This window comes from Benincasa hispida, chromosome 9 (genome assembly GCF_009727055.1).
Source record: "Benincasa hispida cultivar B227 chromosome 9, ASM972705v1, whole genome shotgun sequence".
Classification (NCBI taxonomy): domain Eukaryota; kingdom Viridiplantae; phylum Streptophyta; class Magnoliopsida; order Cucurbitales; family Cucurbitaceae; genus Benincasa; species Benincasa hispida.
The window spans coordinates 10,679,690-10,698,933 of NC_052357.1; the positions used below are offsets into that span (position 1 = coordinate 10,679,690).

A 19,244-nucleotide genomic window follows, 5' to 3' on the forward strand; every position below is an offset into this window, starting at 1 on the left:
TACCCCTGCCTCCCTCGCTGTCAAAACTCTCCTCTCCAGTGAGACCAGCCACCTCCTTTCCTTCAACTAATTCAAGCGATTCCGTCAGTAGGAAAGTCATCTCACTGAACATTGGATTATATATACTGAAAAAAAAACATACGATATATATATTTCTATAAATATCAAAGTCGACGTTTGAAATATGAAAATCGAAAACTCTTTGAGATCACTCCACTCTCTCTAGACAACAGATTTCTTCGACGTGTGTATCCTACTCTCATCTCAAAACCCAACCTCAGAAAAACTGCATGCGCAGATAGGAACTGTTTTCTAAGCAAGTTGGTTTTGAGTTATTGTTTCAGCACCCTAATTCTCTTGTTGGCTCGGATACCATGAAAGAAAATCGAGAAAAAGACCAACAAGAGAGTACAGAAAGAAAACCATTTTCAAGAGACAAACTCCACCAGTGAATCACTTTCCTCCTCTCTTCTTTTCTTCATTCCATGCTCTTTCTTTGAAAGAAGTCAAAAAACGAATCTAGCTTTCGCTTGGACTCCAACATTCATATAAGACGAATTGCATGTGTTAAGCGTTTGAATAGCTGTCTTGGTATTCTTTTTTTGAGAAGTAGAAATGGTTAGCCAAAGACTTCCGTCAATCTATTTCAGATTGAAAGACGAGAGATTTCGAACCTGAAGCTTGAAATAGGAGTAAAAGGAGTCGTCTATCTACTTTCCCTTATGGTAGAGCCAAAACATAAAGGCGAGCTTTTCTAGGTGGGTCGCTTCGCGCAAGACATTGCTTAGGACCAACGTGTCACACGACAGGTGCACGATTGACTTTGCACACTTCATCCATCCAATTGATTTGATTTGAATTATCCGGAGGATGCCTTACTATTATATCAAAAAGATGGACAATCAAACCTATTTCTCGATTCAATAGAAGCCCAAATAGATGAATGTCACGAAATCGAAAGTGCAAATACTCGATCGACGCCGTGAATCAAGAAATTCGGGTGATAGACGAAGGCGTTGGTCCATCGGTGCCTTAGGGGCAATCATCCGCGCCAGTGTAGGAAATATGTGCTCCTAACCTTGACTCATGCTGATATGAGACCAGAGATACAGAAGCATCATGTTATAGATAGGATAAGAGGGGTCTTCGAGAGTCGAGCTATTGTGGTAGTAAAGGAATCACACGAGGAGAGTGGAGACCCTTTTCATGCGGGACTCATAGCAAAAGATGCCTGAAAGCATACAGCCACGTAAGTAACTTAATGCTCTCCCTTTAATTGGTCGTTTTGTCATTGTCTGATCACAAAAAAAATGAAATGAATGTAACCCCTTCTTTTTCGTCTATTTTGTTCGATCTGCAAATCAAAGTCAGAAAAGAGCTTTCCACTTCCTTCACTTATGAAAAGAAATATACTCTCTCATCGAGCTCGTTGGCTTCTTCGCTTTGTCTGAAAATGGGTTTGATTTGCTTCACCTATGAGAATTTCTACAGATTCTTCTTTTATTCATATTCAATCTTCCGCTTTCATCGCTCGTAGTTGCTCTCTTCCTTAATACAAATTAAAATTAAACTAATTTTTATTTTATTTAAATTAATGGGAGAGAAATAAGTTTCCTCCCCTATTCTCTCTCAACCCACGTACCGAGTAGGAGTTTTGTTTGGGATTGGTTTTTAATCTTCTTCTTGGTTTTGATAGGAGGAAGTAGATACGGAATAGTTCTAAGAAAAAATATTTTCCCAATCTCTCCTCTCTTCTCTCAATAATCTTTCCCTCACCAAAATCACAGAGCCCACAAAACTACTGTGATTTTCATTCCAGAGAATACGAAGGACTCATTCATGGTGGTATTCATTTGGACATTTTGTTCGTTTTGTATGTGACGACTTTGGAGAAGGATTTTTGAAGAAGGGTTCTTCAAAGGTAAATGATTCTTATCCCTTTTTCTCTTTTCTCAATTGATATTAGCATGTTGTATTCTTTTTGTTTTAATGCATGATATTTTGTTTCATTCTGTAAAATTGTACGTTATGTAAAAATTAGGATTCGGGATCGATCCCCATTTCCGCTCAAGGACCTTCATCGGTTCCTTCATCTCTCTCGTCGTTATCGCTCTTCCTTTCCTCACCCACAAATCACTCTTCTCTCTCGCTCTTACTGTTATTAATTGGAGTTGGTCGAATCGGAGCTGCTCATGTAGACTTGTCATGCTGGAGAAAGAAGAAAATGTGCAGAGGAAAAAGATCGGAGAAGAAGAGATGACGCGCCGAGAGAGAAAAAGGAAAAGGAAGAAGGAAAAAAAGAAAAGAAAAAAGAAAAAAAATAAAGAAGCAAGGACAATATTGTAAGATTAGAGATCATGATATCAGCAAATGGTCATTTGACATTTTTTTCAAAATTTGAGTCACTTGCCATTTTGGGCCTTTAAAATGAATTTTTTGTGCAATTTTTCCAATGGCTAATAAGAGAAATGACAATTTTTAAAGTTTCATTTGAAGATATGACAAACTGATTTTAGGTTTTGAAAAATAACAAAATGATTAAATAATTAATTAAGTAATAATTTGTCAATATCATAAATACCCTCATCTTTGATAGATTAGATTCTCTTTTTAAAAAATACCCAAATTTATTAATGCTAACAAAAAAAAAGATTATTTCCTCCAAATTAGGTTGTAGCTAACTAACCCAATCTTAATTGAATGGTAAGAAATAGATAACACACAACAAATCAAAAGCTGGAAAACGAAACCATTAAAAGATAAATAAAAACTTCCCGTTTGTTTTCCCGTGGTATACTAAAAGAAAGTTTGAGTAGAGTGAAATTTTAAAAGAAATATTTTGATGCTAATTAAAAAAGAAAAAAAAATAAGAAAGAAGCAAATAACGGTATTATACCTTATAAAAATGGTATAATTTTATACAGTCAATTTCTTTATTAAAATGACATTACACCTTGTAAAAGGAAAAGAAAGAAATATACAACCCAATTTTTTTTTTATTAAAACGGCACAACATCTTGTAAAAGAAAAAGAAAGAAGCAAATAACAAAAGATCTATTTTGCTGTGTTTTTATTTAAATTATTATCGATCATCTCTTTAATAAATTATGTTTTTCTCAAGATAGGTACGGCTGGAGAACAAAACAAATGTTTGATGTTTTTAGTTAAAATACATATTTAGTTTTTTCGAACTATTCCAATTTGGTTTTACTAGTAACAAATTAAACCCAGAGTTCCATTTGTTTAGCAAAATTGAACCATTAGCTTTGTCTTTATTTAATTTCAACATGGTTAAATAAGCACAAATTAATGTAGCTCTAGAGTTCTTATTGAACTAAAAAGATCATTTTTCTTAAAACAATATTGATAACAAATGTAATATATCAAACTATGCCCAACATAACACACAAAAAAAGGAAAAAAAAAATATTCCTAACATATTGGTAAATTTCATTTTTACACACGAAACAACGAGACATAGTCTTTAGATAATTAACATAATAATCATTGTCCGAAGAAAAGTGAGTAAATAATTTAACAATATTGACTAAAAATAAACATATTATTTTACTTTTTGCATATTTTTTAATCTTTGAATTTTAATATAGTTATTTAGAAATTTATATGATTTCAATTTAAATCCATATTTTGTAGATAAATAATATTCGCAATGGTTGAACAAGAAATTTCTACCAACTACAAGTTGGCAGACCGTTATGTATAAGTCAATGACATGTTATTATGGTTTCGCATTTCTTCATCATGACTGTTTGATCAGGTAAGCCAGATTAGTCGAAGTGTGTCATATAACATTTTAAACCTAAAACTCAAACTGTCATGGAATATATTCACTTAATAATTTAGGCAAAAGTTCACACAATCAATTTTTTCAAACACAAAATGCTTATCGTGAATGAACGTGTGTTCAAAATGTGATTTTACTAGATTCATTCATAATGAGTTTGGTCAAATATAAAATGCAGTTAAGATCCTTCCACGGTTTCTTTAACGCTTTTAAATTAATTTCAAACATAGTTGTCCTTGATTGAACAGGGTTTTAGTAAGATGACTTTTGAAAACTAATAAACAAAATTTAAACAAATATATATAAAAAAGGAGACCAATGTTATAATCTATACTATATACCTATGGCTATTATACTATAGATAAAAGGAATACAACAGGAGAACTTGTCCTTACATCTTTTAATAATTTTGTCATTTGTTACAACTATCTAAGTTGAAGTGATGTATCTTTTTGTGTATGAGCTTAACCTAGACCATATATATATATGAAACACCACAATCTAATGTCAATAAAGATATATAGAACGAAAAGTCACGTCTTTTGTCGTGTTACAACTATTCAGGTCGAAATAGCACATCATTTCATGTATGGGTATGATCTAAGTCATAGATATGAAACACCACAATCTAATGATTGATGTATATTTGGTAAATTCATTTACCTCTTAAATCTCAATCAATTTCTATTTTGTTTTACTCTTTAAATATTTACAATTATCGGGGCAATATAAAAGACTACTTCATTAATTTTTTTAAAATCTTTTATGTACTAAAATAAAATTGTTAGAGGGCGTTTAGAACAAAAGTTATCATAAGACTATAATAACCACTTCTTACTACAGTAAATATTATTTTGCTGTCTTTAGTTAGCTACAGTCAACATTATTTCAAAACCACCATTTGCTATGGTAATTACTATTTTACATTCATCAACTTTTTATTCTTTGTTACATTATTTACTATTTTCTTCTCAAACTAGAATTGTTTACACATCAAACACATACTATTATAATCCAAATTAAAATAATCTATACTCAAAATACAAACTATTATAATTCAACTACGATAATTGAAGATTATAATAATCAATTCCTTACCCCAAACGTCACCTAATTAAAATCCGTGATATATTTATACTCTAGTATTTGTATACCCTAGTAGTGCATATGGATTTTCTTTTGTCAATCCTGATATGATAATTAGTGGGACCAAGACAAACCAATGTGATTGGACGATGTCGTTTTCGCAATTTAAATTATCTACTTTATTATTCACGTAATAGTACCATTTGAATATGACGTCCTTCTAAAGGTCAAAAATGTCATTTTCCACTTTTATACACTGAAAACTATGAAAACAACCAAATTCCATTAATTTTCTAGCTTTTTTTAAAGTACAATTGGGATAAAAATATTCGAATTAGATATCTCGTTGTTACTTATATGCCAATTCAGTTTTGATCGTTTTGACGATTTTTTTTTAATTTTATTGGTATAAGATTTAAAAAAGATATTCTACTAAAAGAAAAATATCATACAATTAAACTTTCTATAATTAATGAAGTTTCTAATTTTCGACTTTATTGATAAAAGACATATTATAAATAAATTATCTATATGCAAAAAATAAGAAATATGAATATTTGTTCTATGCTCAATATTAAAATATTCATAAAATTACCAATAATAACATAATAGTTCAGGTCACAAAAAATTTGTATTATTAATTTTGAGGTTGGATGTTCAACTCTTCACTCTACATATTATAAAATAAAAAAAAATTCATTAGTATCTATTAGTGTATCTAAAATTTTATTTTCATTAAAAAATTCTTAAATTAAATTAAAATAAAATTTTTCTTAAAGAAAATCTACCTAATTAAAGGTCAGCAATGAAGTTTTTTTTTTTTTTTTTATAGATTAAAAATACTATTTTTACATGGACACTTAGTTCAATTTTAGTATCTATACATTCAAGTGTTCAATTTTAATCAATGTATTATGATAAATCTAAAATTTAATCCCTACATCTAGTTTGTTGTTGATTTCTTTAAAAACTCTTTATCATTTAATACCACTCTCATTATAAATTTGAAAATATATTAACCTATCATAATTTATTGTATAAAAAATGTTATTATTATATAACCAGTTTCAAACTAAATTTTGAGATTTATTAAAGGTAATTAGATTAAAATTGTACCAACTTCAAAATAGAGAGAGAAAAATGGAATTTCATAAGTTACCTTTTAAAATAAAATTATTTGCCTTTAAACTTTTTAAAACAATTCATAATAAAATCGCAAATTTCATACCATTTCAATGTCAATTACTAATTCAACCTTACTCTCTTTATCTTTATTTTTTATTTTTTAAATTCACTCTCTTATCCTTTCAAATAAGCATTCATCAAACCAAATAATAAATTTTAAAATTAAAAAATCTATGAAATAAAATAATTTGAAGTTGTTTATATATATATATATATTATAAAAGTATTGTTTCTTTTATAGTTTTAAAAATTCGAAACAAGTATAAATTAGATACTTTACTTGACGCAGTTATTAACCCAATTCCAAGCCAAAACAAACAAAAGGAAACACATATTCTACAACAGGCTCGACCGCAGGGGATCATAACTTTTTTAAAAAAATATCTTCCACTATCTTATAATTTCTCCATAGATTATGATAAACCATAATTAAATCAGTAAATTAATCAAATAACCCAATAACGTTGCGTGTCCAATCTGCAGAAGCCACCTCAGTGGGCCCTCACTGTTATGGATAAAGTCTCACTCCAATAAATCCAAACCCCTAATATGCAAAATAATAATAATAATAATAATACTTATTCCTATTTTATTTAAAGTCTATTTTAATACCTATATTTTCAAACATCTTTTCATAACTATCTTGCTTTATTAGTTTTTTTTTTTTTTTAAATAAGTGAATTTATTTTATAATAAATAAGTGAATTTAATTCGATGATAATTAATAGAAAAATCTATTCTAAATGTCGAAGTTGGATTCTTAATTTTTATATTTATTGTAATAAAAAAAGTCTTTCTTAAAAACACATTCAAATTTTAAATTTAATTTTTAAAAACAAGCTATTTATACTTTATAAAATTTTATTTGATTTTTAGAAAAGTATGAAGTAAGAAATTTGGGTATAGAGTTTATATAAGTTTAATTAGAAAAAAAAGAGAAAGAAATAAAGTAGCAATTTAGGAGAGCAATAGTTTTTGTCCATTATTTTTCGAAGAGGCATTCATAAAATATTAGACAAAGGATCTGACAAGACACCAAAAATAATATCTAGAAATCGATTCGAGAAGTCGGAAGTCCAGTTACACCTAGTATCTTCCGAAATGGAAGAGTAAAAAAGACCAACACTTTGTAAAACCAACAACAAAATAGGCTATATAGTGAATGACCCCTATTACACACACGAGGACAAAACGAGGAGGAGACATGACCCAACCGATTCGTTAGATCCCAAATTAATGTATTTTAGTATTTTTAATTTTATTCTTTAATTTTTAAACTTTGTTTTTTGGAACAAACTCAATGATTTTTAAACTTACCATTTTAGTTTATTTTGCAAAAATCTCATATAAATATACACAACATAACTTTATATATATATATATAACCATATTTATCAGGTGGGTTTAACTCAACAGTAACTCCTTTTACGGTAGAAATTCGATTTATTATCATTGTAATTATATGTACTAAAATATATCATAAAATATTTAAAAGAAATGGTGAAATGGTCCTATCAATCTCTTTTGGAAAATATAAAAATCTTAGATAGATATTTAAAACATAAAAGGAATTAAGATAAACAAAAAATAAAAAAATACTATATAGAGAGACATTTCATAATTATGAAACGAAAAAGAAGAAGAAGAAAAGATAAGGGTCTATTTTGGAGAGAATCTGAAAAGAAAAGATAGAGGTCTATTTTGGAGAGAATCTGAAAACTGAAATTTGAAAATAAGAGATTAAATGAAAACAAAATTGTATTTCATATTTTTTAGATATGTGTTTAATAGCAGAATTCATAAATTAAATTATAATTTAAATAATTGCAAACTAGTTGCAGCTACCCATTGAATAGTAGTTGATAATAAACTATTATTAATTTATTTATGAACATGTTTTATATTAGAAAAAACTGTAAAATTATTATTTTGTAATAATATATAATTTATAGGATAAATTGTCTCTATGGTTAGAAATTAAAATTTAGGGCTTGTGATTAGTTTGAATTTATTCCCTGTGATTTGATAAAAACTTCACAAGTAGTCCTCATGGTAGAGATTATTTAAAAGGATTTAACCGACCATAGGGATTATATGTGAAGTTTTATCAAATTATAAGAACTAAAATCTAAATTTTAAAATCATATGGACTCACTTTTAACTTTATCCTAAACCATTTGGAATCTAACTTAATCTATAATATATAACATAATATATATATATATATTTTTTAAAAAAATTGAATTGAGTTTGTAACATGCTAAATATTTTTAATATTATTTAATATAAATATATATTTTAAAATTTAAAATTTAAATTTTTGATACAATAAAAACATAAAAATACTACTTTCAGATTCGAAAACAGTTTTTAGAAGCAGAATTCGAATTATATGCCAAATATATGTTAACTTAATTCGGTAAATTTGAAAACCTAAAATAAAATCTAACCAAAGAGCCATAAATTTTTCTTTTTCTCTATCTCTCTTTTCTCTCTAAAAAGAAGTCCCTAATTTCCGAAGTGGGTCCCACTCCCCGGCTTTCTTATCTCATCAACCGAAGCACACCTAACACCGAGCCACCGCCTCTCCCAAAACTACACGTGTCAAAAATCGGTTGCTTCGGTCTTTGGTTCGGGTACATGACACCTCGCTCTTTTTTTTTTCTTCCCCGCCCCTTCTTCACTCTTCCTCTTGTAGCTTCCTACTCCCAAAGAAGAAAAATGAGAAAAACCCACTTGCGCTAAAGACTGCTTTTCATAAATATATATATTTTTTTCATCAATTCTTCTTCTGGGAATCATTTTTTTTTTCTTTCTTTTCCTTTTCAGTTAATGTATTCAATCTGATCATGTTGAGGTATGATTATTGTTCTGGTCCTTTTTATTGGAGATGATTTTGTTCCCTTTTCCTTTTCTGATGATCATTTTTGTTTTCTCTTTAGAAAGTTTTTGTTTTTCTTTGGTGGGTTGGAGGGTTTTTGATTGTTGGTGAAAGGGAAAAGTGATTTTTAGGAGCTTGATGATGCTGTTCAGTCGTTTGATCGTTTTTTTGTCTTTTCCTTATATTATGTTGAAAGTGAAAATTCTCTCTAAAAACGAGGGAGTTTGGAATTTAAGTGGTGCGATCAGGGGTTTTACTTCCATCTATGAATGGTTTATTTGTTATCGATTTTTTCTTTAAGTTTTGAGTCTTTCCCTTCTTCACTCTTGTCGCTGAGTGAGATTGTGCATATGATATTTTTGTTTTAATTTTCCCCTTAATGAATTTCAGTTAGAAATGGGGACTTGAAGAAGTTGGTTTTGTTATTTTGGAACTCTTGTTACTTTTGCCTATAGAACAATCCATTATTTGTTGACAATAAGAAATCATGTTTAGAAACATCAGATGAGCATAAGCATATTTTGTGGGGACTAGCCTTACTATAATTCTTCAAGTTGCAATGTATTGTATTTGCTTTATAGTTATGCTTTTCATGTAGAGATGTGTTATTGAGATTAATGAACTTAATCCTGCTATGCTCTATTTTGGCAGGGTGAAGTAACATGCATATGTTAATTTTTGGTTATTGCATGAGTTACAATAGTGTACTGCCGAAGTTTTTATGACATAAATTGATTACGGGATACCTTCTCAATGGGGGGAGCTTGTTCTAGGAAGAGAGACCAGCTAGATAATGAAGATAGTTCGCCTAGAGGAGCATCTGGAAAATACTGCAAAAGTGGAAGTTCCAAATGGCTGACAACTTCATTTTCTCGACCTTTTGTAGACATTGATCCTCAAAGAGGGAAATGCCCTTCCCTTATGGACCTATGCATCCGGAGAATATGCAAGGTACTGAACTTTCAGTACCTCCTTGTGTGGCATGAGTGTTTGCTGGTGTTCGTGTGGTCGTTGTTTTTGTATATCATGGCTAATTTCTTTGTTTTCCTTCTGATGATAGGATATAGATCAATATGATAGTTTTGGTATGCTCCCAAGGGATATTAGTCAGCTGATCCTTAATGAATTGGTGTATTCTCAGCTTCTAACTGATATTTCGATCCAAGCTTTTCGAGATTGTGCGCTCCAGGTAACTGAAAGTACACTGTTTCATCCATTGGCATCAATCCTAGTTAGTATTTTCAACATTTCTTTCGAACCAGTTGAATTGATATAATTCATGGGATATTTTTATATACTTTCAGGATCTTCATTTTGGAGAATGTCCAGGGGTGAACGATGCTTGGATTGATGTCATCTCCTCGCAAGGATCCTCTGTACTTTCTGTGGATCTTTCTGGCTCGGATGTAACTGATGGTGGATTGATGCACCTCAGGAATTGCTCAAATCTCCAATCCTTAAATTTAAACTTCTGTGAACATATATCAGATCGAGGGCTGGCACATATTGGAGGTATATATCGAATTATTTTCAATTTGGTCCTCATTTTCGTGCAACTGAGAGGAGGATCTCTCTGAGGGACTCTTTTTGGCTTTAATATAACCATGATGGGCAAATCTTTCAGGCTTCTCAAGGTTGACAAGTTTGAGTTTTAGGAAAAACAATGAAATTACTGCTCAAGGGATGAATGTTTTTGCTCATCTTGTAAACTTGATCAGATTGGACTTAGAGAAATGTCCTGGCATTCATGGGGGACTTATTCATCTCCAAGGTAGTTTCTACTTTTTAAAGTATTCTTTTCTGGATAGAATATTACCCTGACAATAGTTGCAATGCTTTAAAAGGCTAAAAACGACCTTGAGACTTTTCCTCTGGAAGAGGTGAGGCATAAGCATCAAGGCAATATAAGATATAAGCCTCAAATTGAATAAGAAAACATTTTACAAATCCTAAATTGGTACGACCAAGTTTTGCTAAAAGTGTGAAAAAAATTAACCCCCACAATTTTCACTTGATCAAAAATTCTAAAAAGACATTTTCAACATCACTAGTATTATCATTAATATAAGTGATTTATACTATAAATTTTTATTTTCAATGTTCTTAAAATTACTATAAAGTAGTAATAGTTCAAAATTTCACAACTCAAACCTTTATATTTTTGAGGAGGCAAATCACTATTATTTATCTAACCAGTAGATGAGGCATAGAGATTTTAAACCTCGGTGCCTTTTCACAAAGGCGCAAGTCTCTTATGATTAAACGAAGGTGCAACTCTTGAGGCTAAAAGTTAGTGCCTTGCCTCGCAGCGAGCCTTTGGTTTGAGTTTTTTGAATTATCTGTGGAAGAGATAAATTTAGATATTGTTGGGGGCTTGCTTGTATCTGATTATGCCTAATTGGGGGCTTACGTTTAAGTGTGCTATATTATCTAAGTTGGTGAAGTGGGGCTGTTTTAGTTACTTGAGGTAAGCTGTTCTTCTCGTTGTTCAGCATGCTAAATGTTTTTACGGCCTCTTTTATACTTGATTTCTTCTTTAGAAAATGTACAATCTTTTTTTGAAAACATATTTGAAAATTGCACCTCCTGTTTTGAATATGCAAAAGATCTGCTTTTGACTATTTTTGTTTAGTTATGCGTGTTAGTTTTGAAGTAATGTGAATTAAGCTTGAAAAAATGTCGAGAAATCAATTTTCAAATTTGTGAGTTTTTTTAATAAATAAAATGAATAACTGCCTTTTAATTTCAATATTTACACTTTCTCAGGATTAACGAAGTTGGAATCTCTTAATATCAAATGGTGTAATTGCATCACAGATTCTGATATAAAGCCTCTCTCCGGTAATTATATTCTCTCAGGATTTACTAGTTTACTCTCTATTACGTGTAGTAGATTTGTGTGTGTATGGTTCTATTTCTTGGTCATACAAGAAAAATACTATTGAGTGATTTGCATAAACGGCTTTTGTTATGAATCCTCTTCGCTACTTGGTTAAACGTAGGTTTTCTTCTTTTAATATATCTTGATATTGATGTTCTTTTTTTTGTTTGATTGCTATTTTTTCTTATATGTTAATTCTTTTTCAGTTTATAGAGACATTTAAAATATATATATATTTTTTAATGTGGTGTTTGCTTTATGATTAAAATCATCTGACAGCCTCTTCATTTACGCATTTTTGTTTTATAAACGGTTATTTCTTTTGCTCTACAGGGCTAACAAATTTGAAAGGATTGCAAATTTCATGCAGTAAGGTCACAGATGCTGGTATTGCCTACTTGAAAGGTAGGAGTTACCATTGCCTATTTATTTGCAATCAAATGCCAAATAGAAGGGCGTTTTTCTTTTTGCAGAGTTTCAAGCTGTATTTTTGAGGGCTGGAAGGGAAGCTAACTGAGCTGGAGACTCGCTTTAGCTGAATTCTTTTAGTTTTGACATATTCTTATCTCATGTTATTCCCTCTGATTTATATCATGGCATATTAACTATTTCCTAACGGAAATTATTCATTGATCTGATCCCCCAATGTTTTATATAGCAAGTTATCCATTACCTTTGTTTTGCTTGGTTTCCTGATTTTGGTACCATAAATAATGGTGTGAATTATATTATCTTTGCATTACAGGACTTCACAAACTTTCGCTATTGAACTTAGAGGGTTGTCCAGTTACAGCTGCTTGTTTGAACACTCTCTCAGGTTATTATTCTCGATGCTGTCTATCCTTTTTGAGGTGCTAGTAATTTAACTTGTAAAATTTGTGTGAATTAGTCTATTTTTCAAGTATTCACGACACACTATTCAATAAAATACAGGTCAATCGTAAACACTATATTCTTCCTCTGTAAATTTCTTTTCAAAATCAGAAGAAAAACCACAATACGTATTTATATTTTATACAGTTCTTCATACCATACTTAAACTTTTTGGTGCCCTTTTGGTCAGCTCTTGGTGCCCTTCAATATTTGAACCTTAGCAGATGTCATATAACTGATGATGGAAGTGAGGGATTTTCTAGTAAGTTCTACAAGAATCTCTCATGAAATTGCTTGCCTTTGTTCTTTTTAGTATTCTTCCTCTGACTTTCTCCTTCTCACACGCACATGCTGTGAAAATATTGAACTTATGATGGCTACTTTTTTCACAGGCCTTGGGGCTTTGAAGATATTGAACTTGGGGTTCAATGACATTACAGATGAATGTTTGGTTCACTTGAAAGGTGTGTTCACTATCTGAAATTCTTTTTGAATCCCTTTTAATACCTTATTCTGTATTTCCTTAATATCAATGAAGCTATCTACCCATCCATCCGCCCTTCAGAGAGAGGCCGTTTTTTGTGGTTTGCTGGGGTGTGTGCGGTGCTTTGGGATGTTTGGGGAGAGGAATAATAGAGTGTTTAGAGGTAGGGATAGGGACCCTAGTGAGGTTTGGTCCTTGTTTCATGTATCCTTTTGGGCTTCAGTTTCGAAACTTTTTTTTTGTAATTATTCACTTGGTAACATTTTACTTAGTTGGAACCCCTTCCTTTAGTAGGGGTGTTTTGGTGGGCTTGTTTTTTTTATGCCTTGTATTCTTTCATTTTTTTTTCTCAATGAGAGTTATTGATTCTAAAAAATGCCAAGTCCATAAAGCTTATACAATATTTACCAATACATTGCATAACAATCTCCTGAAATATGAGTCCTTTTGCTTTGAAGCTGTCTTTATAAATGTAATTAAACACGCATATATATATTTCTTATTTCTGCAACAAAACAGGTCTAACAAATTTGGAGAGCTTGAACCTGGATTCATGCAGGATTGAGGATGATGGGCTGGTTAACTTGAAAGGTTTACATTTAAACGACATCTCTCTTTGATTTTGTTGCATTGCTTTTTACTCTTTATTCATGTTTAACCATGTTACATCAACTGAAGTTTGCTCTTCCTTAATATCCCTTTAGATCCAAATTCCTGACCTAAAGTTTGCAGGTCACTGATGGAATTATTACTACCAGTCCAATATTTGCAGTTTATCTTACCAACATGTTATGTCAGAACCCCTTGTAGAAAAAAGAGAGTTGCCATAAAAACTGTCACTTTTAGCAGTCCCTGTTTGCATAATACTCATGCACTCATCACTCATTTAAAAGATTCACTAATATAGGTGCAGACTTCTTGGGCGGACTTCGTAATAAATGATCATTTATAAACTTTGCTCATGATTTAGTCTCTTCCATGGTTTATTAATTGTAAGTTCGTCTTGAGTTTCATATTCTCTTATTTTATTTGGATTGTTTTAGTTCTCTGCATGGATCTTACACTTTGTTGTGTGTTGTCTTAATTTTATATATTTGTATCTTGAGCATTAATCTCTTTTCATCATTTCAATGGAAAGTTCTTTTTCCTGTTAAAAAAAATATATTTAAAATTAACAACTAAACTAATATAACTAAATTATATAGATTAGCATTCATCCTACATCATTGATTTAACTGTAATACCTCATCAAAAACCTGTAAGCTTTGTACGTAATTTTATAGTGTGCTTAAACTTCATGTAGCCTTGTACCTTACCTTTAACCACACATTTATCTGGTCGTAGTTCTGTCCTTTATGTGTCCTATGGCTCCTTTTGTCTATTGTAATTTTTTTCCTAATTGATTGCTAAAACTTTCTACCAATTTAATTTGTTTCAGCTCTCCACCGTTTGAAATGTTTGGAATTGTCTGACACTGATGTTGGAAGCAATGGTCTACGTCATCTATCTGGTTAGACATCAGCACTTCCTTGGCAACACTCGTGCGCACACACAAGACACACATTTTGGGAGAAGGGATTAATTTCCTAGCTCTAATAAAAGTTTACCTTATTCATGGATATTTATACTTATTTAATATGTGACCACTTCAATTTGAATGAAACTAGTAGATCTCATGCAACGGTCGTTATAATATTTAATTAGTTTAAAATCATCTTGTATTCTGTTTACGAATTTGAGAAATGATAGAATAGAGAGTTGACCGCTGATGTACTGTTTGATCCTATCGACAAAAAGGAAAAATTATAGGTTTTTGGATGTCAAAGGAAAAGTAGAAGAGAATGTTATATTCATGTCTTCCCATTTAAATTGATTGAATAAAAGCCCATGAATATGATGTCTTCTGCATCAATCTATGCAAGTTATAAATGTTGAAAATGTTGTTTACCTTGGCAAGTTGTGTTTCAAAATTAGTTATATGCCTATTTTAATGGTTTAGTAGTAATGATGATTTTCCTTTCTTTTGTTTTGACTTTTTAGTATCATCTAAGCCTTGTAAGTTTGGTTTTTACAACCTTCAGTCTGTTATGTTGTAGGTTTGCTTAATCTGGAGAAATTAAATCTCTCATTCACCGTAGTGACTGACGTTGGCTTAAAAAAGCTGTCTGGACTCTCATCTCTTAAATCGCTTAATTTGGATACTCGCCAAGTTACAGACACTGGACTTGCTTCCCTAACTAGTACATATTCTTTAGAGAAATGCTCTGATCTTTGAATTCTCTTGGGGTTCATCTTTTATGATTGGCCTTTTTATATTCCTCTTTTGCAGGTTTAGTAGGATTGACTCATCTAGATCTTTTCGGAGCTCGTATTACAGACTCCGGAACAAACTATTTGCGAAGTATGTGCATATTCACAGTACAAGCGCTGTTAGTGAATGAAAAATATATTTCGTGATAATGGAAATCACAAATTCCTGAATTGTTCATAAGTTTTGGTTAATGGATTACTTTATATGTGATAATCTCTTATTCAAATGAGCGAGGATAGTAGAAGTTTGAAAATGAACTTGTACCTTGAGGAACCAAAAGCCATTTATACATCCCTTTTGACTAACAGGCTATATCTTTACTTCATTGAAGGTAGTTCTTATGGATGAATTACCATTTAAAGACAAGATTTAGGGGCAGCGTGGAATGAGTTTTTTAACTGGAAAAAAATGTTTTTAAACAGATTGGAAGTCATTCCAAACAGGCTCATACGTTTTAGATGTACAAGGTATCCACTTCTCATTCCCTTTTTCATATTTTTTTATGACCAGACTTCAAGAACCTACAGTCCCTGGAAATATGTGGTGGAGGACTGACTGATGCAGGTGTGAGGAACATTAAAGACCTGTCTTCCTTGATGGTGCTCAATCTATCACAAAATGGCAATCTTACTGATAAAACCTTGGAACTAATTTCAGGTACCTCATCTAAATTCATAAACAGTCTCACATCTTTGTTGTCTATTTATGCACTTAGAAGCACGGATATGGATACGGCATGGACACGGTGATACGTTACTTTTTAAAAATTTAGGACACAGACACAACAAGGACATGTTTATTAAAACATACATTGTTTAAGATATATATCACTTTGAAGTAAGAATGAAATTTGAAGTCGATGAGTTTATGCAGTTATATGCTTAAAAAATTAGTTTGATGTATTTCAGTATGAAATTATTATTATTTTTTTTTGTGATATATGTGTCTATTTTGTATATGTTTCAAGGTTCTATTTTGACTTTGTACAACTAGTATCTAACACATCTCTTACACTAATAAGTGTCCGATACATGTTGAATACATGTCCGAACATGTGTCCATGCTTCTTCATTCATGCGCCTTCTTCAATTTAATTATTTTTGTTGTGCAATCTCGTCTGTTGCATCTTAAAATTTGATGAACACAATGCATTCTCTTTTGTAAGGGATTGGTTTCATCTACATTTAATCTACAAAATCTGTGTATTGCTGCTCAAGGAAGATAGTTGAAATCTATCTATACATGTTCTAATGTCTCTACTCCAATGTATATCCACAGGTTTAACGGGGTTGGTCTCTTTAAACATTTCAAATTCGAGAATCACCTCTGCGGGACTGAGGCACCTGAAAACTCTGAAGAATCTAAAGCAGTTGACGCTGGAGGCTTGCCGGGTTTCGGCAAGTGATATAAAAAAGCTTCAATCTACCGACCTCCCGAATCTGGTGAGCTTCCGCCCTGAGTAGCTGTGAAGAAGATGTCCTGTGATCCAACCTGCCACAAAGGCAGAGTTGTAAATAATGGTATCCAGGCAACAAGTTCTTATCAAATTGTGCATAGTTTTGGATTTATTTCAGGCCATGAGCTTTCAAAGACCAAGTGCTTTTAAGTGGAGTCTAAAAAGCTTTCTTTTCAATCTAGTTCATTGGAAAAATTGGATAAGAATGGTAGAAGCTTGCAAGCCATGGCAGAAAAAGTGGTACAAAAAAAAGGGATGAAACTTATGAAACTTCTGTAAATATATCTTCCTTCTCTGCTAAGGTAGTGGAGAATGTGAATAATGCAGTTTTTAAGTTATTGGGTTATATGAACCGTTCATGTACGAAACTGGAAATGGATGTTCTTCCACTTTATGAATTTCCATCTTATTATAATTTATTATCATATGATTGTACAGAGAAGTGATCTTGTCAATTTTGCTGTCTTATTAGCTTTGGAAATCTTGTTTTTCTTGTGCTTATGTTCCCATATTTTTTAAATAATAATATTAATATGTCAAGCCCCTGTCCTGTTCACAGCAATTATAGTGCAAAGACAGACAATTGATGAAATAAAAAGATTGTTTCTATTGATATTGATTCATCCAAATCCCAGAAAACATAAGAACGAAGACCTTGAACACTTGGAGAAAAATGAACTTCAGAGACAAGATGAAAAACCGAAAAAAACATAGTAACAACTAATAATCCTAGCACAGATCTGGGAATTCTCCTAAAAGGTTTTCTAGCTCTTATTTATCTTCAAAAAATGGCATGTCGTGATCTCAAGTTATCTTTTTTATAGGCCTTTGCAAGGATCTCCTAATTGTTTTCATCTTCCACTAATTTCCCATATTAGAATTATTAGAATTATTCTCTGCCAATTCGGTTGTAACCAATTCTTTCAACATATTTTCCTTTTTACCCTTTCTTTTATATGTGTAAATAATTGGGTTGGATGATCCTTGCTTGTAGCATTTCACTAACCAGCTTTTCTATTTCCTCTTTCTCTGTGCGTGTCCATATCTATAGGGTCGAACATTGATAGGATTTTGTCCCTTCATGGTTAGGACTCGATGATCAATGGCACGCTTCGAGGGTAGAGTTGAGGGGATGTTGAAGACTTCCCTGCTTTGCTCTAATAATGCTTGAATCATCACGGGTAGCTGCTTGATCTGTTTTCCTTCTTGCTACTTGGTTGATCTCCTTCGATCTCAAGATGCTGGAACTCAATGAGGAATCTCATATCTTCTTCCTCCCATATTTTGGATAGTGCTTTTGAAAGAGACCTCTTCTTTAATGAGGGAGGGATCTCCCCGAAGTACCACCTGAGAATCACCTGACCAAAAAGACCTGATCAGTGAGGGCCAGTGAATACCCATAAAACCAGTGGTGCATAGCCAAGGCATTCCCAAAACCACATCCATCTGGCCCAACTCGATTGCCAAGAAGTCCGCTCTGACTTCCAGCCCCGGAAACTTCAGTTCGACATTCTTACAGATTCCCTTACCTTGAATAGAAGTCCCATTCCCAATAACCACCCCGAACTTGGTCTCTTATTTCAGAGGTAGATTAAGCTTTCTTACCGTGTCTTGGTGGATGAAGTTGTGTGTGGCTCCTGAGTCGATCGGCACTGTGACCATCTGATCATAGATTGTCCCTTTCAGCTTCATGGTTCCCTTGGTTGAAAAGCCAAGCACTGGTTTCAGAGCAAGCTCCGCATTCGCAATGGTTTCTATCTAGTTTAACCCTGATTTTTCTTCTTCTTCCACGGTCTCCTCTCGTTCAGGCTCTTCTTCTTCATTGGCTATGAAAAACATCAACTGCCTATTCTCCTTCATTTTACATCGATGTCCTGGGGAGTATTTCTCATTGCAACGAAAACAAAGACTCTTGTCCAACTTTCTCGAAATTCCAAGTTAGATAGCTTTTTCAGATGGGGGGTCTTTCTTTGTAGGAATGTTTTTCACCGGTAGAGACACCTGTTTCATTACGGAGGAGTCGTTCGTTTTAATAAAACCCTTTTCCGCTGTGTTGGGCTCTTTTCTTCCGCTTTAGGCATCCCTTTTGCTGGGCTCGGTTACTCCCAGATTCGTCAACGCAATTCTTAGGGCCATGTTGCGATCATTTACCAACTGTGCTTGCACATACATTCGTCTAGTGTTTGAGGATTTCTACTTATCACTTTTTCTTATAGGGCGGGTTCGAGTCCGTTCATGAACAAATCCTTCAACACATTTTTCGGCAACTCCGGAAGGGGTGC

At 32.2% G+C, this 19,244-nt stretch overlaps 1 protein-coding gene across 3 annotated transcripts; it reads left to right on the plus strand.

Annotated features, from left to right (window-relative positions):
• Positions 1-8,764: 8,764 nt before the first annotated feature.
• LOC120085488 (F-box/LRR-repeat protein 14) lies at positions 8,765-17,404 on the plus strand. 3 transcript variants are annotated; one of them, XM_039041476.1, is made up of 16 exons: positions 8,766-8,933; positions 9,609-9,908; positions 10,018-10,146; positions 10,262-10,469; positions 10,582-10,728; positions 11,724-11,798; positions 12,172-12,243; positions 12,584-12,655; positions 12,902-12,973; positions 13,104-13,175; positions 13,715-13,786; positions 14,634-14,705; positions 15,292-15,435; positions 15,525-15,596; positions 16,017-16,163; positions 16,785-17,404. In XM_039041476.1, the coding sequence occupies exons 2-16, from the start codon at positions 9,711-9,713 to the stop codon at positions 16,967-16,969; spliced, it is 1,737 nt and encodes a 578-aa protein (XP_038897404.1). In that variant the 5' UTR covers positions 8,766-8,933; positions 9,609-9,710; the 3' UTR covers positions 16,970-17,404. The 3 variants fall into 3 exon arrangements, with proteins under 3 accessions (XP_038897406.1, XP_038897404.1, XP_038897405.1); XM_039041478.1 differs by lacking the exons at positions 16,017-16,163; positions 16,785-17,404 and adding an exon at positions 15,838-16,010 and having other exon boundaries at positions 8,765-8,933; XM_039041477.1 differs by lacking the exon at positions 13,715-13,786.
• Positions 17,405-19,244: the final 1,840 nt, after the last annotated feature.

Bases quoted from the DNA above. Each gene is read 5' to 3' on its own strand.
- LOC120085488 (XM_039041476.1), top strand. From the start codon at position 9,711: ATGGGGGGAGCTTGTTCTAGGAAGAGAGACCAGCTAGATAATGAAGAT. The intron at 9,909-10,017 runs GTACTGAACTTT...TTCTGATGATAG, and splicing joins GCATCCGGAGAATATGCAAG to GATATAGATCAATATGATAG. The intron at 12,244-12,583 runs GTAGGAGTTACC...TTTGCATTACAG, and splicing joins TGGTATTGCCTACTTGAAAG to GACTTCACAAACTTTCGCTA.